Source organism: Stegostoma tigrinum, chromosome 24, assembly GCF_030684315.1.
Source record: "Stegostoma tigrinum isolate sSteTig4 chromosome 24, sSteTig4.hap1, whole genome shotgun sequence".
Lineage (NCBI taxonomy): Eukaryota > Metazoa > Chordata > Chondrichthyes > Orectolobiformes > Stegostomatidae > Stegostoma > Stegostoma tigrinum.
The window spans coordinates 21302290-21329941 of NC_081377.1; the positions used below are offsets into that span (position 1 = coordinate 21302290).

General features: G+C 45.6%; 1 protein-coding gene across 2 annotated transcripts in view; it reads right to left on the reverse strand.

Annotated features, from left to right (window-relative positions):
- LOC125464959 (protein argonaute-1) overlaps window positions 1–27652 on the reverse strand; it is a 118381-nt gene that overhangs the window by 4001 nt on the left and 86728 nt on the right. For both annotated transcript variants that reach the window (XM_059654290.1, XM_059654289.1), the window contains exons 15-18: window positions 12476–12670; window positions 11924–12058; window positions 6913–7014; window positions 4060–4259 (exon numbers count right to left, since the gene is read on the reverse strand). In XM_059654290.1, the coding sequence (XP_059510273.1) occupies window positions 4060–4259; window positions 6913–7014; window positions 11924–12058; window positions 12476–12670 (632 nt within the window). The remainder of the gene's footprint in view (window positions 1–4059; window positions 4260–6912; window positions 7015–11923; window positions 12059–12475; window positions 12671–27652) is intronic.

The following is a 27652-nucleotide window of genomic DNA, read 5'->3' on the forward strand; positions in this document are numbered from 1 at the left end:
TGCAGTGCATCCTTGAATTTCCAATTGCCTTTGCGCTCAATTTGCTACAATTCTATAGTTGTTGATTGCTCAACTATCCCTTCATTACTTTTGATGCCCTCATTCCTAGAGAAGGATCATTTGTTGGTTATCCTGGAAACTGATCCCCTCTTTTTAATTAGTCGGAAGGATGTAAACTTGATAAATGAACATGCAACAAGCTGAGCCAACTGACATCAGATCTGATTAGATTGTGAGCAGACATAATTATTATATATTAAAATCACTGATAGCTCTCAAGAGCAGAGATATCAGCCCAAACTGGAGTTTAGTGGCAAGCAACATTTAGAACATCACAAGTGGCAGGCAGTGACCATATCACAAAGGGAGAATTTAGCTACTTACCCATGATGTTTAAAGGCACAGCTGTGACTGAAATAGCCCATATCCTGATGGCTACCACTAACAGAAACCTAACTGGACCAACCATATAAATTCTGTGGCTACAAAAGAAGCATATCTACACCACAGGTTGCAGCAGTTCCAACAACAGCTTCTCAACAACAAGTACAGATAGGCAATAACTACTATGTTAGCAAACTGCCCACTTTTCGTGGGGGGCGGGGGGGGGGGGGGGGGGGGCAGGAAGAAAGGTTTTTAAAAATAAGCCTTTAAAAATTGTTTAGTTGAACGTTCCTCTATCAGTATCTTGGAACTATGACAACACATGATTTTCATGCAATCTTTTGTCACTTTAAAAATTTAAGTAAGACTTATCTCCAAGCAAACCTCTATATTTTCCTATTGTGATACATATGCCAGTACCATTCTGGAAGTTGCTTTACAATCCATTGCAACAGGAATACTCTGTACTGATGAAATCCTACAAAAATTATGTTCCCTTATTGGATTCTCTATAGAACCCACTCCAAAACAAGATGACAATTCACAGTAAAGGCCATTTACACCATTGTTGACAGCCACTTTCCCTTCTGGACCCCATACCAGTTGATAGTGTAAAAGCTTCACATTGTGAAAGCAAAACACTTTAAGCCCTGTACCAAATGTCTTAAAATTGTCTCCAGACCCAAGTGCCTTCACAAGTTGTATCAGTGATAATGGGAACTGCAGATACTGGAGAATCCAAGATAACAAAGTGTGGAGCTGGATGAACACAGCAGGCCAAGCAGCATCTCAGGAGCACAAGAGCTGACGTTTCGGGCCTCGACCGAAATGTCAGCTTTTGTGCTCCTGAGATGCTGCTCGGCCTGCTGTGTTCATCCAGCTCCACACTTTATCTTGCCTTCACAAATTATAATCTACCCACCAAACTTCCTAGTCTTGTGAAGTCCTTAAATATGTTATCGCTCTCAATGCAACAGGTGTGACTTATTCCAATTAAGTTTACTGTGAATCCCAGACACTGAATCAGTCTTAACAAAAGACATGAATAATATCCTTCTTGATTGTCTCACAGTAATTTGGCTTATCTGAACAGGTGAGAGACTTTCTCTTGTTCATGTAATCAATGCACTTTGGATTTTGATTTTCACAAATGTGAATACTTTGGCTTCATTATAAATCTATTAATTTGAATGAGAAAACAATTGAATTGGTAATGCAACAGGAAAAAGGACCTTAATGTATCAACAGACAATGAAAGCATGTTCACATAAAAGTTCAACTGATTGGTAAATTCAGTTGACATTTTTACTGGAAACTTTAGATGGCTATGTAGATGTTATAAGAACGCAGCTGTGTTTGTGTGGTGAAGGCTGAGTCATTCTTTACCGAATGGAGAGTACAAATTCCCAAGACAGACTGACAAACAGTTGCTGTGGAAACTGTTGCACCCTATAACAACCAAACAAATGAACAAATTTCTCTCTTGCTCAAATTTAAAATAATTTGCCTTAATTACAACAAATATGATTATTTCTTATTTACTTGTCTACCATTAATACAAAAAGTGACAAGTGCTCTGTGGTATAATGATCAATGCTGTAGCTCATGCGCTTGGCTGAAAACTGGCAATCAGTATTTGCACTACACACGCTAGGCCAAAACCATGTTCTACTACAGAGAATCCAATCATCTTCCCTTGATATTCATGGCATTACCATTGTTGAATCTCCCATTATCAATATCCTGAAGGTTACAGTTAACCAGTGACTGAACTGAGACTAGAAGCTCTCCAGCACACAACACACCTCACCAAAGCCTGCCCACCAGCTGCAGAGCTCAAGTCAAACTCCACTTGCCTGGAGCTCGAAAAACACCTAAAGTTCAACACATTGAGGGAAAAAAACATCCAACTTGATTGGCACCCCATCTACCATCATCAGACATTCATTATCTCCATCACTGACGCACAGGGGCAGCAGTGTATAACATCCACAAGATGCATGGCAACAATGCAGGGCTTCTTTGATAACACTATCCAATCCCATGACCACTTCTACACTGAAAGATAAGTGCAGCAGATGGACGGGAGCAGCACCAGCTGAAAGTTCCCCTCTATGCCACCCACCATCCTGATGTAGCAGTTCAAGAAGGCAAGATAACAAAGTGTGAAGCTGGATGAACACAGCAGGCCAAGCAGCATCTCAGGAGCACAAAAGCTGACGTTTTGGGCCTAGACACTTCATCAGAGAGGGGGATGGGGAGAGGGGAGGCGGACCGAAGATGGAGAGAAAAGATGATGGGTAGGGAGGGGATAGGTCAGTCCAGGGAAGACAGACAGGTCAAGGAGGCAGGATGAGATAGTAGGTAGGAAATGGACGTGAGGGGAAGGGATGGGTGAGAGGAAGAACAGGTTAGGGAGGCAGAGACAGGCTGGGCTGGTTTTGGGATGCAGTGGGGGGAGGGGACGAGCTGGGCTGGTTTTGGGATGCAGTGGGGGGAGGGGAGATTTCGAAGCTTGTGAAGTCCACATTGATACCATTGGGCTGCAGGGTTCCCAAGCGGAATATGAGTTGCTGTTCCTGCAACCTTCGGGTGGCATCATTGTGGCACTGCAGGAGGCCCATGATCGACATGTCATCTAAAGAATGGGAGGGGGAGTTAAAATGGTTCACGACTGGGAGGTGCAGTTGTTTATTGCGAACTGAGCGGAGGTGTTCTGCAAAGCAGTTCCCAAGCCTCCGCTTTGATTTCCCCAATGTAGAGGTAGCCACACCAGGTACAATGGATACAGTATACCACGTTGGCAGATGTGCAGGTGAACATCTGCTTAATATGGAATGTCATCTTGGGGCTTGGGATGGGGGTGAGGGAGGTGGTGTAGGGGCAAGTGTAGCATTTCCTGCGGTTGCAGGGGAAGGTGCCGGGTGTGGTGGGGTTGGAGGGGAGTGTGGAGCAAACAAGGGAGTCACGGAGAGAGTGGTCTCTCCGGAAAGCAGACAAGGGTGGGGATGGAAAAATGTCTTGGGTGGTGGGGTCGGATTGTAGATGGCGGAAGTGTCAGAGGGTGATGCGTTGTATCCGGAGGTTGGCGGGGTGGTATGTGAGAACGAGGGGGATCCTCTTTGTGCGGTTGTGGCAGGAGCAGGGTGTGAGGGATGTGTTGCGGGAAACACGGTCAAGGGTGTTCTCGATCACTGTGGGAGGAAAGTTGCGGGCCTTGAAGAACGTGGACATCTGGGATGTGCGTGAGTGGAATGCCTCATCCTGGGAGCAGATGCGGCAGAGGCAGAGGAATTAGGAATAGGGGATGGAATTTTTGCACGAGGGTGGGTGGGAGGAGGTGTATTCTAGTTCAAGAAGGCAACTCACCACCATCTTCTCAAAAGCAATCAAGGATGGGCAAAAATGCTGGCCTAGTCAGTAACACCCATATCCCATGAATAAATAAAAAACTGACATGCACTCAACATCACAAGTTGCTTATCTAAGTAATTTGCAGGCTCTGCGCCTCCTCAAAGAAGGATAATTGTTAATGAGTTTGCTTATAACATACACACAGAAAGTCTTTCTTCCCCCCACTTCCTTACAACACTATCCTACGCAGAAGGCCAAACTAACTTATCAATTAGTTGTTTATAATTATCTTTATGTAATTATTCAGACAATTTTCCTTACCTGTCATGCTCCTTGTCCACCAAGTGATATCTTGCCCTGAATGCCACCAATCTAGCATAATAGGCTGGTGCCGGAATGGAGACAGAACGTGTGCACCGCACATAAGTGTGACATAACTGATAAGTCAAGATCTGAAGCTCATCTGCAGTGAATCGATTGTCATCCCATAAGACATAGTAATGTGAAGGTCTGCTGGTGCCCTGCAGTCATAAGAGATGAAATTTAGAGAATAATACTGTAAACGAAAAATAAACTCTACCTCTTCTCCATTACAGATATTTGTTCAATTCAGTAAAGCTCAATAAGCTTAATTCCACAACTCAGTTACCTCTGTCTCGTACTTAAACTGACCAACATCTTTTCACATCCCACGTCCTAAGAAAACACAAACTCAAACTCTCCCTCAAAATTTGGAAAGGTTTTTAATATCCTCACTTTTCTCTGTTATCCTACATTATAAATAAAATTGGCAAAACCCTAATTGCAGCACCAGCACAGGATGCTGGACTCATTGAAGCAAGATACCTCCTGACAGGACAAAGAACATGTCAGCATGGATAGAGATTCAAATAACTTGTCTAGATCTATCTCATCAGTTTGATTGGGTTAATACAGACTAGAAAAGATCCAGGACAATATTGAATTTAGATAATTCGCGCTCACCTCAAAATAGTATCTTAATATTTGTTTATGAGGCTAAATGCTGAAAACCTGTGTCACGGAAGAAATAATTACATTACCAAGACTACACGTACCAAACCTGTTAACAGATTTTGTTCAATCATTAAAGATATTAAATTTAGACTGCAATCTCCAAAATCATTGACTGTAACACCAAAAATCAGGCAGGGAGAAAGAAAACTTCATTAAAATGCAATTACTTTTCAATAACATTTCACATTCCTGTTCCCTTCGCAATACACTGAAGTTAACCCTGTTGTGCAATTTACGACTCCTTCTCTACCATTTTCTTTATTACAGTGTACTGAACCAAAATGAGTCTCATAACTTGAGGTAAGTCCAACTGTTGTAGAGTATATTTGTAGCTTGGGCTGAGGATGTTGTGGTTGGTTGGCTCGCTGAGCTGTTTGTTGTTCTGCAGATGTTTCATTAGCCTGCTGAATAACATCATTACTGCAGCCTCCGATGAAGTGCTGTTGTTTTCCCGCCCAGTTTTGATTCTTGGTGTCTGTTGAGCTGGATTGAGACAAGCGTGTGAATTCCTAGAGGCCTGGTTCTCCACTAAGAAAACATTAATAAACACAGAGGTAGACCCCATATACACTCCAGTGCGATGGGAAACTGGGAGGGAGGTAATCCAGCTCAACAGACACCAGAGTTTAAATAACAGGCTGGAAAAAAAACAACAGCGCTTCATCAGAAGCTGCACTGATGATGTTACCCAACAGGGTAATAAAACATCTGCGGGTCAATGAACCAGATCGGCAAGCCAAACAACCATAAGTCTAACTGTCAAACAGCTGCAACAGTCTTTTTACATTGAAGGATCCCCAGATTGAATGCAAAGAATAAGTCCTTTGTGGCACGGTGACTCAGTGGTTAGCTCAGCTGCCTCACAGTGCCAGGGAGCCGGGTTTGATTCCAACTACGGGCGACTGTCTGTGTGGAGTTTGCACATACTCCCTATGTCTGCATGGGTTTCTCCGGGCGCTCTGGTTTCCTCCCACAGTCCAAAGATGTGCAGGGTAGGTGGATTGGCTATGCTTAAGTTGCCCAAAGAGATGGGAAATGCAAGGATAGGGATTGGCTCTGGGTGGGATGCACTTCGTAGGGGTGGTGTGGACTTGTTGGGCCGAATGGCTGGCTTCCACACTGTAGGGATTCTATGATTCTATAAAATGCATAGAGACAGACAGCGAAATTCATTGATCTATATTTACATTGATTATTGTGGGTAGGCTGTAAAAAGGAAAGAGAGAACATGATAAAAGAGATTTATTGCACTGCAGCTGAAATCAAAAAACAGATAAAGGAGTCACGAAGTGCACAAAGTAAAATGCAAAATGGTGTAAAAGTCTCCTCTTAAAAATTGGGTTCTCTATAAGCCCAAATCTGATGGACTAAATGTTCTTGCATCACTGAGAGGCTTTTGTACAAGTGAAATACAGATGCAGGACAAGCTTTATGTATGATCAGAATTCCCTCTCAGCTCACTACCTGTTGTAGTTTTTCTCCTGAGTATTTTTCTCTTATGGCTACCAACACTGTTGTACCCTTCCAGTTTTATTTGTTTGTCCTTCTATTGCACGTGAACTGTCATGATCATCCTGCCCCTTAAACTCTTGCTTTTTTGATATCAAGTTTTGTTGTACAGCCTCTGGCTCCAACCCCATCTTTAAATAGTCAAAAAATATAAATCAAGGTAACTAGGTGTGGAATGGACACTTGTCAGAAAAATCTGAGGCCTGATTGTCCAGGGTGAATCAAAAAACATGCATTTAGATTCAGCAAACAATTTAGGCAATATTACCCATATTCTAGAAATTTCTATCCTTGTTTGCTAACTTCTTTTCTTTCATCCACCTAAAAAGCAAAGGCATCTATTTCATGCTGAGGCTATTTATTAGTTCCTCTTTGTAACTGAAGTTTGTCAATTGACTTGAATCTGCCGATCTAAAAAGCTCCCCACAATAATTAACCTGTAATTGACCTTAAAATCCATTTGTACCGGGTTCCCAGAGGACATACACAGGGAACTGCCTTAATAGAAAGAATGCACTATCAGCTAAACAGCTCCAGTATTATAACACAGTACTACCGGAGCTGATGTATAGCAAACAGCCTTGATTCCCCATTTCTGTAATGGTCACAAGTACAAGTTACCAAACAGACCTGAATCCCAGCATGACTGCAAAGGTAGAAATCAAATTCAAATGGGTGGGTGATATTGGTGTCAACTGTTGTCCCTGCTGGTATGTTCCCACTTTTTCCAATCTGGCAAAAGAAAAGCACATTTTTAAATGTTCTTTGAAGAAATAACAAATGAACATTTTGTCATGTTTAAAGATTTTATATTGACCCATTGTGTAGTAGTTCTAGGCACATCGTAAGTTTTTGCACGCATTAAAACAAGATTATGTATTTGATATTACTTATTGAGTTTATGCTTGTTTAATGTATTAAACTGGTGTAGCGGCCTTTCAGTGCCTTATGAAAATAGCTTTGTTTCACCTGTAAGCTCAGATGAGAGCATATCATACTACATTAACACTTGCATCTGGAGACTATCAAACACACAGATCCAACAGGTGGATCTTGGATATTAATATTCAGTTGTAAATATAGTATCCTCAATATTAATAAGGGTCCAGTTTGTTTATTTATTTCTCACCTCAGTTCCAGCACAATTTTAATAGCAGGATTTGCATTTCAAGTTAGTTGATGAAATCAAATCAGTAAGATTATTTCTTTTCAAGCACACAGAACGATTACTACAGAGTCAGAAATAACCATCAAATTATTATATCAGAGATAATGGGAACTGCAGATGCTGGAGAATCCAAGATAATAAAATGTGAGGTTGGATGAACACAGCAGGCCAAGCAGCATCTCAGGAGCACAAAAGCTGACGTTTCGGGCCTAGATCCTTCATCAGAGAGGGGGATGGGGTGAGGGTTCTGGAATAAATAGGGAGAGAGGGGGAGGCGGACCGAAGATGGAGAGAAAAAATAGGTGGAGAGAGTATAGGTGGGGAGGTAGGGAGGGGATAGGTCAGTCCAGGGAAGACGGACAGGTCAAGGAGGTGGGATGAGGTTAGTAGGTAGGAGATGGGGGTGCGGCTTGGGGTGGGAGGAAGGGATGGGTGAGAGGAAGAACAGGTTAGGGAGGCAGAGACAGGTTGGACTGGTTTTGGGATGCAGTGGGTGGAGGGGAAGAGCTGGGCTGGTTGTGTGGTGCAGTGGGGGGAGGGGACGAACTGGGCTGGTTTAGGGATGTGGTGGGGGAAGGGGAGATTTTGAAGCTGGTGAAGTCCACATTAATACCATTAGGCTGCAGGGTTCCCAAGCAGAATATGAGTTGCTGTTCCTGCAACCTTCGGGTGGCATCATTGTGGCACTGCAGGAGGCCCATGATGGACATGTCATCTAAAGAATGGGAGGGGGAGTGGAAATAGTTTGCGACCGGGAGGTGCAGTTGTTTGTTGCAAACTGAGCAGAGGTGTTCTGCAAAGCGGTCCCCAAGCCTCCACTTGGTTTCCCCAAGGTAGAGGAAGCCACACCGGGTACAGTGGATGCAGTATACCACATTGGCAGATGTGCAGGTGAACCTCTGCTTAATTTGGAATGTCATCTTGGGGCCTGGGATAGGGGTGAGGGAGGAGGTGTGGGGGCAAGTGTAGCATTTCCTGCGGTTGCAGGGGAAGGTGCCGGGTGCGGTGGGGTTGGAGGGCAGTGTGGAGCGAACAAGGGAGTCACGGAGAGAGTGGTCTCTCTGGAAAGCAGATAGGGGTGGGGATGGAAAAATGTCTTGGGTGGTGGGGTCGGATTGTAGATGGCGGAAGTGTCGGAGTTGGACGCGTTGTATCCGGAGGTTGGTGGGGTGGTGTGTGAGAACGAGGGGGATCCTCTTTGGGCGGTTGTGGCGGGGGCGGGGTGTGAGGGATGTGTTGCGGGAATTGCGGGAGACGCGGTCAAGGGCGTTCTCGACCACTGTGGGGGGAAAGTTGCGGTCCTTGAAGAACTTGGACATCTGGGATGTGCGGGAGTGGAATATCTTATCGTGGGAGCAGGTGCGGCGGAGGCGGAGGAATTGGGAATAGGGGATGGAATTTTTGCAGGAGGGTGGGTGGGTGGGAGGAGGTGTATTCTAGGTAGCTGTGGGAGTCGGTGGGCTTGAAATGGTCATCAGTTACAAGCTGGTTGCCTGAGATGGAGACTGAGAGATCCAGGAAGGTGAGGGATGTGCTGGAGATGGCCCAGGTGAACTGAAGGTTGGGGTGGAAGGTGTTGGTGAAGTGGATGAACTGTTCGAGCTCTTCTGGGGAGCAAGAGGCGGCGCCGTTACAGTCATCAATGTACCGGAGGAAGAGGTGGGGTTTGGGGCCTGTGTAGCTGCGGAAGAGGGACTGTTCCACGTAACCTGCAAAGGGGCAGGCATAGCTGGGGCCCATGCGGGTGCCCGTGGCCACCCCCTTAGCCTGTAGGAAGTGGGAGGAGTCGAAAGAGAAGTTGTTGAGGGTGAGGACGAGTTCGGCTAGGCGGATGAGGGTGTCGGTGGAGGGGGACTGGTCGGGCCTGCGGGACAGGAAGGAGCGGAGGGCCTTGAGGCCATCTGCATGCGGAATGCAGGTGTATAGGGACTGGACGTCCATGGTGAAAATGAGGTGTTGGGGGCCAGAGAATTGGAAGTCCTGGAGGAGGTGGGGAGCGTGGGTGGCGCCACCCACGCCCTCCACCTCCTCCAGGACTTCCAATTCCCTGGCCCCCAACACCTCATTTTCACCATGGACGTCCAGTCCCTATACACCTGCATTCCGCATGCAGATGGCCTCAAGGCCCTCCGCTCCTTCCTGTCCCGCAGGCCCGACCAGTCCCCCTCCACCGACACCCTCATCCGCCTAGCCGAACTCGTCCTCACCCTCAACAACTTCTCTTTCGACTCCTCCCACTTCCTACAGGCTAAGGGGGTGGCCACGGGCACCCGCATGGGCCCCAGCTATGCCTGCCCCTTTGCAGGTTACGTGGAACAGTCCCTCTTCCGCAGCTACACAGGCCCCAAACCCCACCTCTTCCTCCGGTACATTGATGACTGTAACGGCGCCGCCTCTTGCTCCCCAGAAGAGCTCGAACAGTTCATCCACTTCACCAACACCTTCCACCCCAACCTTCAGTTCACCTGGGCCATCTCCAGCACATCCCTCACCTTCCTGGATCTCTCAGTCTCCATCTCAGGCAACCAGCTTGTAACTGATGACCATTTCAAGCCCACCGACTCCCACAGCTACCTAGAATACACCTCCTCCCACCCACCCACCCTCCTGCAAAAATTCCATCCCCTATTCCCAATTCCTCCGCCTCCGCCGCACCTGCTCCCACGATAAGATATTCCACTCCCGCACATCCCAGATGTCCAAGTTCTTCAAGGGCCACAACTTTCCCCCCACAGTGATCGAGAACACCCTTGACCGCGTCTCCCGCATTTCCCGCAACACATCCCTCACACCCCGCCCCCGCCACAACCGCCCAAAGAGGATCCCCTAAATTCTCTCACACCACCCCACCAACCTCCGGATACAACGCGTCATCCTCCGACACTTCCGCCATCTACAATCCGACCCCACCACCCAAGACATTTTTCCATCCCCACCCCTATCTGCTTTCCAGAGAGACCACTCTCTCTGTGACTCCCTTGTTCGCTCCACACTGCCCTCCAACCCCACCGCACCCGGCACCTTCCCCTGCAACTGCAGGAAATGCTGCACTTGCCCCCACACCTCCTCCCTCACCCCTATCCCAGGCCCCAAGATGACATTCCACATTAAGCAGAGGTTCACCTGCACATCTGCCAATGTGGTATACTGCATCCACTGTACCCGGTGTGGCTTCCTCTACATTGGGGAAACCAAGCGGAGGCTTGGGGACCGCTTTGCAGAACACCTCCGCTCGGTTTGCAACAAACAACTGCACCTCCCGGTCGCAAACCATTTTCCATTCCCCATCCCATTCTTTAGATGACATGTTCATCATGGGCCTCCTGCAGTGCCACAATGATGCCACCCGAAGGTTGCAGGAATAGCAACTCATATTCTGCTTGGGAACCCTGCAGCCCAATGGTATCAATGTGGACTTCACCAGCTTCAAAATCTCCCCTTCCCCCACCGCATCCCTAAACCAGCCCAGTTCGTCTCCTCCACCCACTGCATCCCAAAACCAGTCCAACCTGTCTCTGCCTCCCTAACCTGTTCTTCCTCTCACCCATCTCTTCCTCCCACCCCAAGCCGCACCCCCATCTCCTACCTACTAACCTCATCCCACCTCCTTGACCTGTCCGTCTTCCCTGGACTGACCTATCCCCTCCCTACCTCCCCACCTATACTCTCTCCACCTATCTTCTTTTCTCTCCATCTTCGGTCCGCCTCCCCCTCTCTCCCTATTTATTCCAGAACCCTCACCCCATCCACCTCTCTGATGAAGGGTCTAAGTCCGAAACGTCAGCTTTTGTGCTCCTGAGATGCTGCTTGGCCTGCTGTGTTCATCCAGCCTCACATTTTATTATCAAATTAGTACATACTTTGCAGTCGTAATTTTATACTGAAGTTTACCCTGATTTGGTCATTTAGCAGAATTGAATTTAGTGGTCACCACAATGCAAATTTCTCTTCAAATAAAATCTGTGCATTTCCCAGAAGTTACTTACACCAGTATAGAAATTCCCCAGTAAGTCAGAGTATATTCTTTTAATTTGGTTGGTCAAGGATCAAGTTTTTTTTTTAAATCTCCCTTCAGAAGGCAGCTCTATATAGGCAAACAAAGAGGACTGTAGCTATCATGAATTTAGTTGATCTTCTTCAGGGTAGCAGTAGGAGCAAGGAATGTCATTGTTACTTAGCACAGTAAAGGGGAAAGCTTCACCTGAACTAATAATTCTGAAAACTATCCAGAAACCTATGTACGTGGATAAGATCATTCTTGCCCTTAGCCTTCGCAACCAAGTAACTTGCTGACACTCATTGTCCGAGCTTATGTGTGAAACTTTGAGGCACTGAAAGTCAACTACATTGAACTGATGTATTGAGCAACAACCAATACCTTCAAAAAGAGGAGGGTTCATAAAATCGAAGAGAGGAAAGAAGTGTGAAACACCAACTATAGATTTATCAATAGCTACACAAATAATTTCCTACCCTCTCGCTCTTATCAGCACAGAAGAGCCGTGTGTGATGCCGTTTTTGGACAACTATATAGGTAATTCCAGGTTGATAATCTTTTTCCAGTTTGATACAAGCATCACGAATAGCCAAGAGCTCGTAGTGTAGTATCTGAAACAGGTTTCAAATTGTTTATAATTTAAAATAGTGTTTAATACATTTTTGTGAGAATAGAGAAGAAAATTGATACAATAGAAACATTTTTTTGCAATGTGGATAACAAAAGTGCAGGGAGCAGCATTATGCAGTTGTATTCGGTACAGTCTGCAATGTCCAAGTGACCACACATGATCTAGTTTACTGGCAATTTTCAGATCACATCTATCCCAACCCTGCACTCCACTCAAAAGAGAAGATGCAAAGCAGGATTCCAAGGGAGAACAATTGATAGAAAAACTAAACCAATTTTCACTTTTGCTCATATTAAATTTCAACAAAGTAACCCTGTACATCTGAACTTTAACAGACTAGCATTACTTTAGCCATTTCAGGTGTTCATTTTAGTAAAGGACTGCAACTTCAAGATACCTGTGGCAACTGTCCTTCAGGAACGCCATCCCTATAGAAGATGATCCTTGTTGGCTTGAAGCGGGTAGATTTGTAAAATTGGATCAGTAGTTCTCTAACCATGTAGGAAAGGTCTTCAATTATTTCCTGACGAGGTCGCTGCACACGAACTGTGGCACAGTAACGGCTTGGATGAGCATCCATGCTGCCAACCACCTGGAATGAGAAAAACAGAACTTTCAGGCAAACTAATGATCTTACATAAACAACTGTAATGTCAAAATTATGAATATGCCTAAGTAATCAGAATCTAGTTTTACTGGATAACAAGGTGCCATACAATTCCTCAATCTATAACACAGATTTAATAGTTGTCCTTAATTCTGACTGCAAGATTGTGGAGAAAATGCAGTCAGTTACACGCTTTACCCTTCCCTAAACCCTGTACAATGTCGTACATAAGAAGGTGGTTCTAAGTTCATTTGAAATTTACATTAGTTTCAAATGCTGTTAGTGACTCTAATCTTAAAAAGTGGCAAAATCCACTTGTGTTTTGTTTTATTCTCAACCTTCTAACTCTAGCTGCAAGATTTGAGAATGCTTTCTTGTGCAAGTCCAGTTTGGTTGTGACTTTCCTTCTTGTCTACACCTTCCAATAATAGCTGGACAACTGGTATGAAGTCATTCACGAGCCATGTATCCATAAAATGAGCTAAGCCTGGTTGATGGTTTATGATTTACCTGCTTTGGCTGCAATTTTCAACCATTCATGGCTTTTGAACACTTCACTGCTTATTCCAACCTTTGCCAGTAACAATACCCAAATGTTACATAGGATTTGGTAAAATGAACAGCTAAAGGACATGCAGCTGAGTTGCCCTTGTAAATTAAAGGCAAGGTCAGTGCAGGGCAACATCAGATATAGTCCTGGCTGAGGAAGACAACATCCTTATGAATGGCCCTGAAGTAGTTCAGGGCAACTGCAATTAACAAGAAAACATATCTCAAGGTACTTTAGAAGTTAAATAAAGGAATACACCAAACAATGGTGGAAGTTAGTCATGATGACCAAAAGATTTTTTTTATATAGCTTTTGATGGTTCAGTGTGTGTGTTAGAGAAGCAATAGTTAGGGAAAAAATACATAGAAGACTAAAGTTGAAGGATTGAGGAGTGCAGAAGACAAAGCTAGAGGAATACAAACCGGTTGGAGACAAGACCAGGCAACACACTAGGGAAGCAAGTGTAAATCAGAAAGGACAGGAATCATAGCTAAATGAAACTCAGCACAGGCAGGATATTAATAGGTTACATTTAATAGATTGCCAAGCCTGGGAGGCAGGAAAGCAGTATGTTGAAGGGGAAAAAGTGTAAGCAGTCTTTTGTTGACAGTAGTGGTTTGCATTGAGACACTTCAGGTCTTCTGAGGCCCTTAAGTGGCCAATTATTGCCCACACAAGACACTCAACTCACGTCCACGGCCATAAAATGCTAGGCAAAGGTCAGAGGGCAACAGTGAATTGACAGTTTCTTTTAAAAATAAGGCAAAGAAAGCAGAGGGTGCATCATTCAGAACTGTGTCCAGTGTACAATTGGGGCCACCCCCAAAAGATGGAACTCACTTTGTTCCTGTTTGCCTGACCACCTCCTGTAGGATGCCTTATCCTAACTTGCTCTGAAAACTTTGGATCTGGCAACATCAACAGTCTCTGCGGGCCTCCCTGCAGTGCTATCATTCGTGCTATGATTTACATGTGACTTAATACAGTTTGAATTAGTGACTCAAGGGGGCTATTATTAGAGGAAGGAATTTACAGTACCAACTGAAATAATGACTTTACCGTTCCAGTATTCAGACAATAGGAAATTTTCTTTGTGCTGTCTTTTCAATCCAGAAGAGCTGAGATCATGGTATTACCATTGTTCATTTTTGTGGTTTTTCAGGGGTCCTTCCAGAATTGGTAATTAGCGTGTACTTTAGTTACATAACTTAATCAAGTTTTATAACATCACAAATGGTGTCAGAATGAAAGAAGGTAATTTATTTTAAATGGTACTTTGCATTTAACTCAATGTAGTGGATACCATTTCTTACATATTTATCATGAGAGATAAAGCAGAACTTAAGGTGGTCTCTGCCAGGGAGAGTTACTTGTTTTCAAGTTTAGCTCAGTACTAAGGCTGTGGCCAAAATTCCAAGGTTGTTTATATTCTCCCTGCTGGGAAGTCCTCACTGTGATGTGAAGGGTGACATATCAATTTTGGCACACTTAAGTGGCTGTAAAGCAGCTTCAAAAAGGAATTTGCTATCATCCAGCTATAAGAAATCACCAGAATACGAGAAAGGTAAGAATGCACAAGGCTGACACTTATGCGTGGAGAAGCCTCAAATTTTCTGATATCGCAGTTGAAGATTATTGGTCAAAACAAAGCAGGCAATCTTTGGCATAAAGAAACTAAGCTGGAAAAAGGTATTGTAAAAGCCTAGGGGAAGGAACTGATCTTGAGAGGCCAAATAACCTATCCTTGCTCCTATTTCTTATGTTGATTAGAGTTACATCTCAAAAGCTTCTAAAGTCTTCACTTCTTGAATTATTTGGTCAGGTAAAACACTGAAAAGTGGAGGGAAAGGCCAAATGGCTTATCAATCCTGCTGTGCTTTTAACATGACCATGGCTGATCCTCAACACAATACCATATTCCCGCTCAATCCCAATACCATCTGACACTTCTAGCTTTTAGAAATCTAGTTCTTTCTTAATTATATCCAGTGATTTGGTCAACAATTCAACATGTTCACTACTCTTGAATGAAAAAGTTCTCCCCATCTCAGACCAGACCTGAACAGTTATATTGGACTTAAAATGTTAACTCTCTTGGGCTTGTACAGAAAGCTTAATTTTCTTGCCTCTTGTACTCTGTGCATTGGGTCATTAATATTTATGTAATAATAGGATTTGTAGTCTATTTGTTTTAATGTCTTGATAAGAAAATGCAAACTGGCAGCAAACAAAATTTCTCTTTGTCAGAGAACTTCTATAAAATGGTTTTCTTTAAATCAAGTCACAGTTCCACTGATGGAAAGAGTGACATCACTTTATATTAGTCTGAGTCAGCTGGCAGTTGTTGTTACCAGGCAACAAGTTCAGTTAGCAAGCTAACTGGTGACTCACAAAAGGTACTACTGTGAAAGCTAATGTGTACAGTAAGAAAGCATTGTACAATGTGCAGGACCTAAATGTATCAGATATTCTGAAGCACAATGTGTTCATAAAGATAAGCTATTTCTGGTTCCTTCTCAATACATTTCTCAGGGAAAAACTTAAATTATCAAATGTTTTAAACACAACACTCCCATCTCGTCATTATTTCAGATTGAATTATGACACAAATTGACAATTAAAAGGAAAATTATATCATGCATCAGGGTATCTATAATGCAGAGAGGTTTAGATGAATGTGCCCATTCGGGACAGAATTTTCCACTTTCAGGATTTGCAGCTGTGCTGAAGGATAGCACTTCACTCGTGCTGAGTTGGGATTCAGTTCATTATGGACAGGAATTGGATTATCTCATTTACTTAGCACCTTACAGGCCACATTATGTCTACAGATTAAAATTGGAACAAGGTGTGTCTAAATCTGTGCCGACTGGAAGTTGAATTAAACGCTTATCTAAATAAAGTTTCTCTCAAATGCAATCACATTTGTTGATCAGAAAGGTTTGCTGTAAACCTGGCACAGCAATCAAAAATTCTGTTACACTGAATCACAATAACGATCCAAGGGTGATAAGTACTGAATATCATCCAAACCACTGGTAGACAAAACTGTAATATTGAGGCTTCTACCCACAAGAAACTAGACAGCAGGCTGTTCTCGACAACTGTACCACCTGCTGTTGAAATTAGAAATTACAACAGCTATGACCTGGAAATAGAAGGGCTATCTTCTTGTGTTCATAGATAGATGGGAATGAGAGTTCCACGTTTAATTTCCAGCAAAAATAGAACACCACTGTCAACTATGCTTGTTGGGATCATTTTTGTTTTGCAGAGAAAATCTGAATCCCTATAGTTGTCAATTTCAATGAGTGCAGAAACAAAGACAAGAATTGATCTATATTGTGGTGTACTTTTATCTGATAATACAAAAAAAATTATTCTTCTAAACTCAAAAACAATCATTGGCTAGCCTCCAAGATTTCTCTAAAAGAGAATTAATTTACCAAATCATTAATTAAGTACAAAGACTAGCGAGTTTTGAGAAGATTTGTAACTCAGGTTGAGGTTCTGGCTGTGAGTTTGCTCGCTGAGCTGGAAGGTTAGTTTTCAGACGTTTCATCACCATTCTAGGTAACATCATCAGTGAGCCTCCAACGAAGCGCTGGTGTTATGTCCCGCTTTCTATTTATCTGGTTAGGTTTCCTTGGGTTGGTGATGTCATTTCCTGTTCTTTTTCTCAGGGGATGGTAGATTGGCTCCAAATCATTGTGTTTGATGGAGTTACGGTTGGAATGCCATGCTTCTAGGAATTCTCGTGCGTGTCTCTGTTTGGCTTGTCCTAGGATGGATGTGTTGTCCCAATCAAAGTGGTGTCCTTCCTCATCTGTATGTAAGGATACGAGTGAACATCAACTAGCCACAAAACGACATGACCCACTTTACTCGTATCCTTTGATTGGGACAACACATTCATCCGAGGACAAGCCAAACAGAGACACGCACGAGAATTCCTAGAAGCATGGCATTCCAACCGGAACTCCATCAACAAACACACTGATGTGGAGCCAATCTACCAGCCTCTGAGAAAAACAGGAAATGACATCACCAACACAGGAAATGACATCACCAACCCAAGGAAACCTAACCAGGTATATAAAAAGCGGGACATAACACCAGCGCTTCGTCAGAGGCTCACTGTTAATGTTACCTAGAATGGTGACGAAACATCTGGGAACAAACCGTCAAGCTCAGTGAACCACCTTACATCTGGAACAAAATAAAGACCCACTCTCTTGTGGACCGAGAGGAGGAGAGCGCTGTCTCGGAGGTGAAAGGAGGACGTCGGGTTGGCTGTGCACCCTTGCGACCAGTGGATCTTAATGCTGGCTTCGGCTTAACGCTGGTTCAGGGGAGCAGCCAACCTGCAACGATGGCTGCGGCAAGTGCTTGTGCCCCAGGTCAGGGGGTCCGGAACACCATCCGTGTTTCCGTAAAAAAGGTGGATGAAGGTGCACCTGTGGACCGCACCTTCTTCGTGAAGAGGGTCCTGTTAGACTGTTGCGGGTTCGCTGCTGCGGACATTTACTGCCTGCAGGATTTCCCCGGAGGAGGTTTTTACGATGTGACCTTCAGGAGTGCCAAGCTTTGCGAGCGCTTCCTGGAGGTTTTCAAGGAGGTGAGGGCCCCCTCGCTGTATTGACCGCTGTCCTGCTGTTTGTGATGCCAGCGCAGAGGAGCCGTATGGTGACTGTACACATGTACAACCCGCATGTGCCAGCAGTTGATGTCCTGACCTTCCTTAGAAGGTATGTGAAGGTGGAAGGGGACCTAACTGACATCATGGACCCCTTTGGCATCTGGACGAGTAAGAGGCAGGTCAAGGTGACGCTGAGGATGGGCGCGGACGGGAATGTCGTACACCCACCGTCCAGCTTCGCGATCGGCGGGGGCAAGGGCTACCTGACCTATGCAGGGCAACTTAAAGTCTGCCATGCCTGTGGTAGGTCAGGTCACGTGGCGGCCGACTGCAAAGCCACCATCTGCAGGGAGGAGGGACACCTTGCAAGGACTGCCCACAAGAGAAAAGCTGCAACCTTTGCAGGGAAGCGGGCCACCTCTGTAGGACATGCAAGCAGCGGGGGAACACCTACGCCCAGGTTGCCGGCAGGGGCAATGCGGGGCCAGCCCCCCCCGCCCCCCGGAGGAGAGGAAGGCACCAGGGCCCTGCAAGGACCCCACTAATGTGCAGGAGGGCCAGGTCGTGCAGGAGGGCCCAGCCCCGCAGGATGGGCCCAAGGCCAGCAAAGCGCCCTTGCAGGCTCCGCTCCCCCCCCCTGACAACCTGGAGTCGATGGAGGCGGCGACAGGCAACCCAGGGGAGTGGACGACAGTCCGGAAAGCGAGGAGGAAGGTGCGTCGACGGGCCCAGGACCCGCAACCATCAGGCGGGAAGAGGCAGCTACAGGGGGGCTAGAAGAGCTACTCTGACGAGGGGGAGTCAGAGAGGGCCCGCCCGAAGCAGGAGTTAAAGATCTCGAGGGAGAAGGAAAGCAGCACCCTGCTTCCAGGTGATGGGAGGCGTCCTGAGGCTCCCTCCAACACCCAGTCAAGTGCCGCTAGGGCACTGGAGGGCCCCCCAGAACTTCCAGGCAGGAAGGAGGAAACAGCGCGTCCCCAGCCTGACCCAGAGCCAGACCCTCCTGCCTCCGCACCCCTGACGGGGGGATGCCACCCGGAAGGCAGCACAGACGGTTTCCTGAGCCCGGAGAACATCCAGCAGTTAGCCCGGGCAATGGGCATGAAGGGACAGATGGAGGGGCTGGACCTTGGACTCGGGGAGGGTACTGCGGTCACTGCCCACAATGGGGGTACGAGTTGCGAGCATTAATGTGCGCAGCGTCAAGTCCACCGCAAGATGTGTATCCACGTTGGCCTACCTGACCACCATCAAGGCGGACCTCCCGTTTCTGCCGGAGTGCGGGATACCGCACCTCGGCAGGTACGGGAAATGGTCCGGCGCCTGGATCTGTGGGCCTTCGATCTGGTCGGGGGTAACGACTGTCGCTCCTCGGGCCTGGCTATTCTGCTGCGGGGGCGCGACTTCATCTCTCAAGTTCAGGAGGTGGTGGGGGGGCACCTCCTAGTGGCTGACGTCACCTACAGGAACGCTCCCCTGAGGCTGATCGACGTGTACGCCCCAGCGGTACGGAATGAGCGGTTGGCCGTCCTGCAGCGGTTTCCACCCCTGCTGGCTACGTCCAGGCCGGTCATCCTAGGCGGAGACTTCAACTGCATCATCGATGCAGATGGAAGATCCGGTATGGGGACAGTGGGTGGGTGGAGTCAACTGGACGTCACGTCCAGATTCCTGATGGGCACGGTGAAGGACGCCAAGCTGTTCGACGTCTTCAGCACCCTGCAGACGGAGGTACACCTGGTTGCGGCCAGACGGGTCTATCCGCTCAAGGATAGACTTGCTGTTTGTGTCACGGGCGTTCTCGGTCAGGTCCACCGGCGTCGAGCCAGTGTTCTTCTCTGACCACTGCCTCCTGCTGGCCGACTGTCACTTACAGGGCGACCAGCCGGCCGGCAAAGGGACGTGGAAGCTCAACACGACTCTGTTGACCCCAGAGAACGTCGAGGAGCTTAAGAGGGAGTACGCCGGTTGGAGAACCGTGAAACCCCTCTTTGAGTCTCCGGGCGACTGGTGGGAGATGGTGAAGGAGAACATCAAGAAGTTCTTTGTCCTCAAGGGTGTTCGGAAGGCGAGAGAGAGGCGGGGAAAGCTGTTGCGAGTCCAGAAAAGGGTGCAGAACCTGCTCCTTCTGCAGTTGATGGGGGGTCGATGTCACGAAGGACCTCCGCGAGGTGAGGGGCCAGCAAGCCTCGCTCTTCGCCGCGGAGGCCTCCAGGATAATCTTCCAGTCCAGGGTCCGCTCCGTGGAGCAGGACGAGACGTGCTCGCGTTTCTTCTTTCAAGAAGGTGCACAAAGAGAGCTCCGTGCTAAGCCGGCTGAAGGAGGACGATGGCTCGGTGACGTCGTCTTGGCTCGACATTTTGAGGATCAGCATCCTTCTATGCCGGACTGTACGACACGACGCCCACGGACAGCACGGCCTCCGAGTCGTTCCTGTCGTCTATCACGGAGGTCTTAGACGACGGCACGAGGGAGTGGCTGGACCAGCCGATATCCCTGGACGAGCTGACCAGAGCCCTCAAGTCCTTGGAGAGGAATAGGACTCCCGGAAGTGACGGCTTACCGGTCCAGCTGTATTCCGCTCTGTGGGACCTGGTCAGCCAGGACCTGCTGGAGGTGTACGATAGTGCGCTTCGGGCAGGGGAAATGTGCAAGTCCATGAGGAAGGGCATCATCACCCTCATTTACAAGAGGAAGGGGGTGAGGGAAGAAATTAAGAATTGGCGTCCCATTTCACTATTGAACGTGGACTACAAAATCCTGGCCAAGGTCGTAGCCAACGGGGTCAGGTCTGTCCTGGAGTCGGTGATTCACCCTGACCAAACCTGTGCTGTGTCGGGCAGGAAGATCGCTGAGAGCCTCGCACTCATCAGGGATACGATCGCCTACGTGCAGGACAGGAGGGTGGACACCTGCTTCGTCAGCCTGGACCAGGAGAAGGCCTTCGACAGGATCTCTCATGCTTACGTGAGGGACGTCCTCTCCAAATTGGGGTTCGGGGAGGGCATCCGCAATTGGATCCGGCTGCTCTACGCCAACATCGTTAGCGCAGTCTCGATCAACGGGTGGGAATCAGACAGATTTCCTGTTAGATCTGGAGTCAGGCAGGGCTGCCCGCTCTCTCCTGCCTTGTTCGTGTGCTGTGTGGAGCCCTTCGCCGCCTCCATCAGCAAGGACGTGAGCCTGAAGGGCGTGACTATCCCAGGCAGCGGAGGCCTTCAGTCAAGACCTCCCTGTACATGGACGATGTCGCCGTCTTCTGCACCGATCGTCGGTCGGTGAGTAGACTATTGGACATCTGCGGCCAGTTTGAACTGGCCTCGGGTGCCAAAGTCAATAGGGGTAAGAGCGAGGTCATGTTCTTCGGGAACTGGGACGACCGCTCCTTCATCCCCTTCACCGTCAGGACAGACTACCTGAAGGTGCTGGGTGTTTGGTTTGGTGGAGCTGGGGCATGCACTAAGACTTGGGAGGAGCGTATCACCAAATTGAAGCAGAAGCTGGGCAGGTGGATGCTCCGGACCCTCTCCATCGCGGGTAAGAACCTGGTTGTCAGGTGCGAGGGGCTTCCGGTACTGTTGTTATGTGGCACAGGCCTGGCCTATTCCCTGGACCTGCACCACTGCGGTCACCCGGGCCATCTTCCACTTCATTTGGGGGTCGAGGATGGACCGGGTCCGCAGAGATACCATGTACAAAGACCTGGGAAATGGGGGAAAGGGCGTACCGAACGCTACCCTCGCCCTGACGGCTACCTTTGTGTGCGGCTGCATCAAGCAGTGCGTCGATCCTCAGTACGCAAACACCAAGTGTCACTACTTACTGAGGTTCTACCTGTCCCCGGTGTTGCGAAGGATGGGCCTGGCCTCGTTACCGCGGAACGCTCCGAGTAGTTGGACCGTTCCATTCCACCTGTGCTTCGTGGAGAAATTTTTGAAAGGACACACCTTTGACCACAAGGCCGTCAGGCAGTGGTCAGCACGTAGTATCCTTGGGACCCTTCGGGAAAAGGAGAGGGTGGAGCCCGTCGTGTGGTTCCCCACGCAGACTGCCAAAGTCATTTGGCAGAACGCCTCATCGCCAGAACTTTCAAACAAGCACAAGGACATTGCTTGGCTGGCGGTGAGAGGGGCTCTGCCAGTGAGAACCTTTATGCACGCCCGGAATCTCTGCACCACCGCACGCTGCCCTCAAGGTGGCTGCGGGGGGGACGAGACTGTCGATCACCTCCTTCTGGAGTGTGCCTAAGCGCAGGAGGTCCGGAGGGGGATGCAGTGGTATTTGTCGAGGTTCGTCCCGAGCAGCTCCGTGACGCGGGACTCCGTGCTCTACGGGCTGTTTCCGGGGACGCACACCGAGACCAACATCAACTGTGCCTGGAGGACCATCAATGCGGTGAGAGACGCTCTTTGGTCTGCCCGCAACTTGCTGGTCTGCCAGCTGAAAGAACTGAGCCCGACCGAATGTTGCAGACTGGCGCACTCCAAGGTCCAGGACTACGTGCTGAGGGACACGCTAAAGCTTGGGGCAGCCGCCACCAAGGCGCGGTGGGGAAAGACCACCGTATGAAACCCCTCGTCCAGAATAGAAACAAGGGCCCTATCTGGTAACTGGGCCCAGTTGGCGCCTTCCCCAACTGGTCAGGGAGCCAACTGGGACTGTGCGGGGTGACGACTGCCGGGGTATTTTCTTTGCTTTGTTTTTTTTTCCTTCTGTGTTTTTTTCCTTTAGTTGGTGTATGTACCCCCTGGGTAACCCGGAGCGGCTTGCATGACTGGGTAGGTGTGTAAATATGTTTTATTTTTTGTACATCTTACGAATAAAGAATATTTTTTTCAAATAAAAAAAGGTGACGCAACGTCTGAAAATTAACCTTCCAGCTCAGCGAGCAAACTCACAGCCAGACAGTACAAAGACACATACACTGTTTTACTTATAAAACAATGTTTAGTGTCAGGAGAGTTTGACATTGCACAAAAAACTTGATATCCTTTCATGTTGCCGTTCTATGCTGTGTAGAGTTCATAAACTAATCTTTTGATTTGGAATAGCATCATATAAATTAATCAATCCCTAAGTATTTCCACTCTACGGCATGAATTGTAAGGCAGCCAGCTAAACTGCAAGTTTGCTCCGCACATTATGATACATGTTTACTTGTTGCAATATCTTACACAACAAGCAGTGCATCTGATTCATAAAGTAAAGCATTTATTTAATACTTGCATCTGAGGCTTGGATTCTTTGAGTTTCATTCAAAGCAACCAGCAAGAGAATTTTTCTTTCCACAACAATGTTAAAAAATGTTCAAGATTATCATTTCTTGATTTCAGAAAATGTGTAATTTGTAAACTGTCCAAAATCAAATTTCCTACTGGCTCTTATGCTATCTTACGTTAATTTTCTAACTTCAACAACATGAAACAAAATGTCAAGTTGAAAGCACCCAATTGTTAGTTACAATTTAAGGTGATTCTGATCTTGAATTTTATTTGATGCATCAGTGAGTTCATCTAGCAAGTAGGTCTGCATTAATTCACCTAACATAGATACTAGTACCTATGAAAGGATGCAATCAACATAAAACAGTTGAACGTTGAGCTCCGCAGCCAAAACTAAAAGTTGATCATGCCTTCTTTTAGCTCTACAGACTGGTCAGGCATACCTGGACTAATGCGACTAGTTCAGTGCCAGAGTAACAAGAGATCATCACGTGAGATCGCACCAGAGTGGGGTTGCTTTAAACAGCAAGAGAAAGCATTGGAAAAGTTCACAATCACTTCAAGAAAGAGGAGGCTTAAAACAGCACCAGAAATCTTCACATTTGGGAAATTTAAAAGAAGTGTAACATCACTAGGTACCCACCTCAAGGAGACCAGAAGTTGAACAAAAGGGGTTAGCTTAGAAAAAATTTGAGTGATGATGAAGGGAAAACATAACATCATCACGTGGGATTGGGAGCTTAGTGGCAACCTCGGTAATAATACCAGGCAAGTATTACCGCAGCCCAGTACTTTAAGTAAAAATTGGTCCTATTTAGATTAAGATTGTTTCAAGGACATAGTAAAGCATATATTGAACATTCCTTAAATCAAAGGAGGAAATGGAAAGGGAGTATTTTAAGCTTAAGCCATGACAAGGTTGCTTGGTCAGGTGGAATGCTCCTCCTGTGCGACATGGAAAGTCAGGGACACTGAGTCCAGGGTGACCATGCATACAGGAAGTTCCTTCAGCAGCTACTATTGGAAATCTGTGTTTCGTATCTGGAGCAGGAGCTGGTGTCTGTGAAATTTCTGCAATGCAGAGATCTTGGTGATTAGCATGTACAGCAAGGTGGTCACACCTCAGGTAAAGTGCACAAGCAGAAAGGGAATAGGTGATTGCCAGAATAAAACCACCAGCATCTAATGCAGGAATCCCCTGAAGTCATCTCTCTAAAAGATTTTTCATTTCTGATACTGCTGGGGTAGACAGGAGAAAGCAGCAAGAACCAGGCCCAGGCACCAGGATTGGCTTCGCTGTGCAGGACGGGGGCAGGGGGTATAAATGGAAGAGCAAAAATGATGAAAGATTCTGTCATAAGTGGTGGGAATATGGAACTGTAAGTGGTAGAGGCAGAAACCTTCATAACATTGAAGTAACATTTAGATGTATATTTGCGATAACAAAACATTGGAACAGAAGTTGGAAAATGGAATTAGAGTGAGTTAGGTGGTTGTTTATGACGAGCACAGACTCGATGGGCTGAAGGACCTTTTTCAGTGCTGTGAAGCTCAAGCTGTGGAGATAAAGTCACTGAATATATTGAAGAAACAAATATATTTTTAGAAGCTAACGTTACCAAGGGGTTTAGGGAATATACAAGTACGGTTTTGAGATTGAGAATTGGATATGATAACAATAAATGGCAGAGCGAGATTGACGGGTTGAATGGTCTAATCCTGCTCACGCTTTCTATGTTTAAGAGCTGGAGATCATGCAGCATACAGAAAAGCGTGTAAAGCTGACTCTTAGCATCACCAATTATTATTGCAGAATTATGACAGGAATGGATGTGAAAAAAGTCCACCTAACACATTACTTTAAGCTAAAATGTCAGAGTAGGGTCAAGAAGATTAGGCCAAACATTAATAGAACAATTTATGAAATGGGAGCACAAGGTTTTCTATGCTGCGTCATCAACCATTGGCATTGACGTTTGGGTAGAGAGATAAAGAGAAAATCCTGGAATCATTTTAGAAACAAGACAATGCAGCAATATTGGAATGTTGGCAAGCAGTAGATGGATTAACTTGGATGGGTCAAATGGTCTTCCTCATCCTTGAGCATATGAGAAAAAAAATCAACTAAGCTGTCTCACTTCAATATTAGCCAACAATTTCTACTAGAAATTCATAGATAGATGAATGTTGAAGACTGGGCAGTAAGACAGCTTTGGTCTTGGTTGTGACGCTACCGTGTTAGGGGGGTGCCTGTCAGTACTCCCCTTCTAAGATCACAAAGCACTTCAACAATTGCAAAATTGAACTTCAAAAAGGAGCCAATACCATCAGAAAAGCAAGGAAAGAAGGTGAAAATATTGTGATAAAAGTCACTACAACAATCGATTGAATTCATAAATAGATTTAACTTTTAAAGGTTTGAAAATATAATCAAAGGTCATAGTCAGTTATTATTCTGGTACACCAGATGTTCCCTCTTGCTAAAGCTGCAGCAGCTGCACAAATACCTGGTAGTCATCTTCTGCTGTTGCAGATGTAATTAAGGGTTTAAATAACGTTTATTTTTGGATTTATTGCACTTCATATAGCTCCCAATAGGCTTTTTCAACATTATATTTTGTGCTGATAATGCAGGAACATACTTTCATTTCATTCCATAACCAAATATAGCTTCTATATCCTGACATTATTGTATGCATGAGGATCTACAAAAAAAAAGGACTGTACTGATACGTTACCTTTCATGACTTTGCAGAATTCTTATTCTGAAGGGGGTCAACATTCAAACATATGAACACACCCAACTATGACCCAGATTAAAGATACACTAAGGTAGTGCCATTAAATAATCAAGACTGGAAGAGAAAGATTAGCTGTGCACATGCCAACATATTAACATTTGTTTAGGTATATTTTAAAATAAAATCCTCACTTGCGCTGCAGTGAATGCAGATTCATTACTAAATAGCCTAAAAAATGGTGTTCTGAAAGGGAAGAATGCCATTTTAATAATTTTGACAGTGGAGATTATTATTGTGAACAGTCATGAACTCATACCTATTCCAAATGTTCAAATTTCATTACATTCAGAGAAAGTACAGATTCAAACTATTGTTTTTTCTTGCTGATTCTGCTCCTCCTTATTCATTTGATATAATTAATTGTTGCTGACACTGCACATTTGAAAGGGGAAGAGGATATTTTAAACTATTACGTGAACCAGGGAACCATTTAGTTCTAAATTATAAACGAATCCTTGTGCAACACTGACAAGTCGAAAGATAACTGTGTACTCTGGTTGGAGATTAGGTCAAACAAAAAAACAATTAGGAATTGAAGCTACAAGGACAGTTATTGACTTGATTTTATGGTCATGTGTACTGAAATACAGTGAAAAGCTTTGTTTACAAGTGGTACAGGAAGATCACAGCAACCAAAGGATGCACAGATTAAAAAGACTTAGAGGCATACAGGTTACATTATTTGATGCTAGAGTGCATGAATATACCCTGTGGAAGGAAATGGTGCGTGTTCGTGTGGTGGTGGTTGGAGGATTCAAATGGGGCTTGACTATGATGCCTAGGTGGTTGAATGGCCAACAAGGATTGTTGTTAAAATTCATACACCAACAACTTCCAGGATGCTTTCAGTGTAACTGGGACTGATTTCAATGACCTCGAGAACAAGGCATGAGAAAATTGTCAAGGGAGAAAAATAATTTTAGCTAGCAAATTTCAGTGGACCTACTTGATGCTACACACTGGAACGGTAAGTAGAATCTCGCTAATAGTTGTTCAGATAATGTCAATTAACCTCTCCAATTTGGAAAGGGAACAATTTAAACAATACATTCTTAATGTTTGTCTGTAAATTATTTTTAGAACTTTTAAAAGCAAGGATAATATTTTTGTTTAGATAACCTTCATTTCTGTTTTACATTTTTAATTAAATCTTCCCCTCTTTATTTCTATGCTAGGATGGACTCTATTTCTCAGTTATTCCTGTTTCTTTCTCAATCCTTGATAGTGTTGATCACATAGCTCCCAAATGTCTTGTTGGTCACTCTACATCCTTATCAGCTCACACGCTCAGCAGAAAAGCATTTTTGAGCTGATGGCGCAGAAAAGACTGCTCATGAGAAAATGGACTACTGCAGCAAGACAGTGTTTGAATATTACATTCAACTGTCCATGTGAGGCACCAAAGCATAATAAATAAGTCAACACTTCCTCCTAGCATTACTAAACATGAACAACCTCCAGCCTCTTTGCATTCACTGGAATTCCATTATTTGTCCAAAGACATTGATTACAAATTGTGATATAGCAATGTCACTCAGTAAGCCAAGTTGTCTTGGACAATTAAACCAAGTTTAATAAATGTTCTCATTTTATTGGTATCTTATCCTGTTACAAAAACATTTTAAAATGCATTTCATGAAATAATTTTTGAAACACAGTTTCAAAATGGGAAAATGATGCTACTATACTATCAGTATTGTCCCATAAACAGTAATGGTTAAATATCCAGTTGGCTGCATTTGCTGATACCATAT